Below are 4,328 nucleotides of genomic sequence, written 5' to 3' on the forward strand. Positions count from 1 at the left end.
GATTTGGCTGGCATGTCACTAATAGATTATGTGGTTAAGTCATGTAATCTTTCGTATGTACCCACCATTTGTGGTGTTTCCTTTTTCTTTTTGTCGTTTTAGTTGATACTATGTACATGTCAGACCTATTTATTTTCTTTTAATAAAGATGGTTGTGTGCATCATGAGAGGCCGGGTAGTTGATACTATGTACATGCCAGGCCTATTTATTTTCTTTTAATAAAGATGGTTGTGTGCATCATGAGAGGCCGGGTAGTTGATACTAAGTACTCCCTCCGTAAATTAATATAAGAGCATTTAGATCACTAAAGTAGTTATGTAAACGCTCTTATATTAGTTTACAGAGGGAGTACATGCCAGACCTATTTATTTTCTTTTAATAAAGATGGTTGTGTGCATCATGAGAGGCCGGGTCGTTCCCCTTTTCGAAAAGAAAAAAGAAAAGAAAAGAAGTATTATCACTCCATTTTATAATTGAGATATGGCGGAAGGAGTACCCAATATTCAAAAATATACTAATTGTGCAAGGTTTAGGGTTGTGCCATGCAATCACAAATCAGAACAGAGTTGATTGTGTTTCAACAATACACACCACATAGATCGTGTTCCGTCTATTGTCCGTCCAACAATTCAGCAAGCGAAACACAACCACCATAGAAACATGCAAGAAGTACTTAGGCATAGCCTCCTACAAATATTCTTAATTTCTTGGCAGCAGGAAATAACAACAGGAAATTACATGGTACTTGGTCTTAACATTTCGACAAGGGCTGCTGGCAGTGAAATACACAAACCCTCCACAGCAAAATGCTAATCCAGTGGCCTCGTTTGCTACCCCGTGTTCAAGTGTCTTCCACTCCAGCGCCCTCCTTGGCCTGTGAGTACAGACCTCCCCTTGGCTTTACATGTTACGTGCCCTCTTTCTAGGAGAGAACACCGTAGGCTCCTAGAGAAAATAGATAAGCAAGCAGGGAATAATCAACATCATGTTGCTAGTCCCTTTGGCGGGACATCCGACAAAAAAACATGGCGTTACTATAAATTATACTAGGTCGCACAGATATAGGAGTATATAGCATTACCTGCAATGCTGGCTCAGCTGTTCTTCTCCATTGCTCTGCCCCATGTGGGTCCCTGATTTGCTTCAGCTCAGAGCCCTATCAAAAATACAAGCAAGGCATAAGCAAGTAACCAACATCATGTTACTATACATAATACTACTCCCTCCGATCCATATTTATACTAAATCAACGGCAATTAATATGGATCGGAGGAAGTATATCACACACGTATGTATGTCATTACCCCAAACAACCATCGTAACCTAGCCTTCTGAGCTTCCAGCTGTAAAAAACAGACATGTAATTAGCAACGAATCAAGCAACAAAATGCTGAATGGAAACTTGAAAGAAAATAAATCATCATGCATACCTCGTCCTCATTGTCCTCATCATCAAACTTTCCGCAGTTTATCTTAGAAGATCTACCAGACACGTTACTTGTGTGGCCAGCTATGTAACCAGAACTTGGGTGCTTCATGTCAGGACTTCCATTACAGTGACAACCATAACAGTAACCTTCATTACGAAGAGTAGGAATTGTTAATATAACTAACAAATGACGAATCAAGCACAATAACAATCATACCTAAATAATTGACAAATTGAATATAATAAAAAGTCATGGTTATACAGTTCGAGATACTACCAATGTAAGTCTCAAGGATCATATGTGAGATGAAAAAGGGGCAGACAAATAGGTTAATGTATCAAAGATCACACTAGAGCCAGAAACCCAACTTACAAAACTGTGACACATAAGTTCAAGGTAGTTCAAAAATATGTAAAGAGTCCAGGAACGGAATATATCATACCATTAGCAGTAGGATCCAGCACACATAAACAGATGACAAACAATTCACTGGATGATTGATTATACATGACTTCAGCAAAGAATAGTTAGTCTGTGCAGCAGTTCAAATCATCAGCTCCTTTAACCTTCGCAGTGAAATTGATATGATTGTAAAACCTACTATCTCTAATTGATTGGCAGCACATAATATCTTTGAATTCATATGCAAGATCCTGAAAAGAAGCATGGATTCAATCAGCATTCAATTGTTACAGGAATGGATAAGAGAGAGATACAGTGCAACCCTTGGTAGCAGTGAGGGCAAGAGGGGAAGGGACAGAGAACAGACCCCCAAAAGGTTGTGATCCTCATTATACTTGTCCACCAGAGCTTCAACCAGCTGGCGGTTAAAATCACGGGTAGTATCAATTGGTTGGGACGCCAAATGCTTTTTCCTTCTGCCATCAGGCCAGTAAAGGCACTTTTGTACAGCAAGCTCCACTCCAGATAATCCCACAAACCTAGTAAGATCAGATCATTTAAATGGCTGGCACACTGTACATTCTCGCAAGTGAAGGAAACAGATTGACAAAAAGTCCATTAAAAAGACTGGCTACTCTGCTGTTGCTAACATGCGAGTTCTCAATGCAAGAGAAAACATATCAATCTTTCCTTGCAGAATTGAACTCGGTACGCTAGCATAATTGTTCTGGTTATCACCATTATTTTGCACACAAGAAAGCATAGCTATGCATGTGGGAGTGCCTAGTTAAAAAGCCAACCAAAAGTAAAAATTGTTATTCTGGCAAACTATACCTAGATCGTTTTCATATGTGCTTTGTTAATTTACAGCTACGCATATATGACTTATGAATATTCCAATAATTCTCACAAATACAGTAAAAGAAAACTTCAAGTAGACACAAGTAGTATAGGCTGGCATTTCTATTACAATTTACAGACAGCTTCTACATAGTCAAACTTGGCTCTATTCAAAAAAAAAAATCCTAATTTGTGTTATACATTTACCTAACTGCATGTATTGGCACAAATTAAACAGGACAGGCAGAAACCTAGAAGGAACAAAGTTGAGAAGTCTTACATTTGCTCCTCCTGGCGGCCCCTCAGGTAGAGCTCAATAGCATCGTTAACTTCAGTTAAGCTCTCAAATGGTCCACCCACATGAGGGTATGTGTGGAAAGATCCCTTGAGATCAATTCTGGTGTAAAATCTAATTCCCCAGTGATCTGGTTGCTGGTACAGAATAGGCAGCCCAAGAGACGAAAAATTTTGCGCCCCTGGGAGGCAACTGGGAAGCACGGACAAATTCGAAAACTTGCTCTCTTGCTCTTTCTTCAAGGAGCGGGCAATGGATTCACGAATGGTTTGTCCTTGCTGCAGTACCAATGGAGCAGGCTTGTGCTCTGTACCCCAAAACCTGAAGCGGAACAAGCAGGCGGATTCGATGAGCAGAGGAGAAGCATAATTCATTCATACAGGGCGATAAATGAATAATCCGTATAATCGACGTGCTAGATATGACCAATTTGATGTTAGTAGTAGTTAAATATATGGAGAGAAATACTAGACTCCACAAGATCCACCCACCACCACGATCCCAAAAACCATTGACAAATCAAATCGATTTCGAAGAACAGAAATATACTGCCGTTGTACTATAAACTAAACAACAAGTCCACTCCCACGAGAAATCTGAGGATGCTAATCTATGGAGATAGAACACAACATGGAAACGACATGGGGGTTGTTCATACGGAAGTTTTTTTTTTTTTTGCGAGAAACATACGGGAGCAGTGTAGCTGCTGCACTGGAGCAATGGGCCGGGGGCGGGACGGAGTAGCCGAAGGTCCCATCGTCGGAGACCGGGATTGTGGTCAAGATACCACGCCGGGAAGGAGGAGATGACATGGCAGCCGGGCCGCCGGGGGGAGGAAGGAAGGCAATTAGGGTTTGGTGCTTGGTGCTTTTCCTCGGCGACGGGAACGGGAGGGGATCGATGGTGGGACTTTCAACGACGCGTGCCCCTCCATGATATAAACTCACGAGCCTGGATTTCGGCCCGAAGACAGAGTCGGTCTTTTTTTTAAACAAACCGAAGGCACCGGGAGTCCACAAACTTGCTCCTCCTCCTCCTTGTCCTCCTGCTGGCTCCTACTCGCAGGTGAAGGGTGTAACATCCCGGATGTAACTTTCCATATTTGTAACTTCAACTCTTGTCATTTTTGACTATGTGTTATGATATTCCCTTCGTGGTCGGGTTTCGTTTTTCGTTTTGCATTTTGTTCATGTCATGCATTTCATATCATGTCATCATGTGCCTTGCATTTGCATACGTGTTCGCCTCATGCATCCGAACATTTTCCCCATTGTCCGTTTTGCAATCCGGCGCTCCCATCTCCTCCGGTGCACCCCTCTTGTTTTCTTTTGTGAGCGGGTGTCAAACGTTCTCGGAATGG

General features: G+C 41.8%; 1 protein-coding gene across 1 annotated transcript; it reads right to left on the reverse strand.

Moving 5' to 3' along the window:
* Positions 1-671: 671 nt before the first annotated feature.
* LOC123049101 (uncharacterized) lies at positions 672-3,910 on the reverse strand. Its single transcript, XM_044472093.1, has 8 exons — positions 3,659-3,910; positions 2,954-3,289; positions 2,201-2,372; positions 1,874-2,084; positions 1,432-1,577; positions 1,306-1,344; positions 1,083-1,157; positions 672-946 (listed from the first exon to the last, which is right to left on the reverse strand). Exons 4-8 carry the CDS (start codon positions 1,938-1,940, stop codon positions 902-904), a joined length of 372 nt encoding a protein of 123 aa, XP_044328028.1. The 5' UTR covers positions 1,941-2,084; positions 2,201-2,372; positions 2,954-3,289; positions 3,659-3,910; the 3' UTR covers positions 672-901.
* Positions 3,911-4,328: the final 418 nt, after the last annotated feature.

Source organism: Triticum aestivum, chromosome 2D (assembly GCF_018294505.1).
Source record: "Triticum aestivum cultivar Chinese Spring chromosome 2D, IWGSC CS RefSeq v2.1, whole genome shotgun sequence".
NCBI lineage: Eukaryota > Viridiplantae > Streptophyta > Magnoliopsida > Poales > Poaceae > Triticum > Triticum aestivum.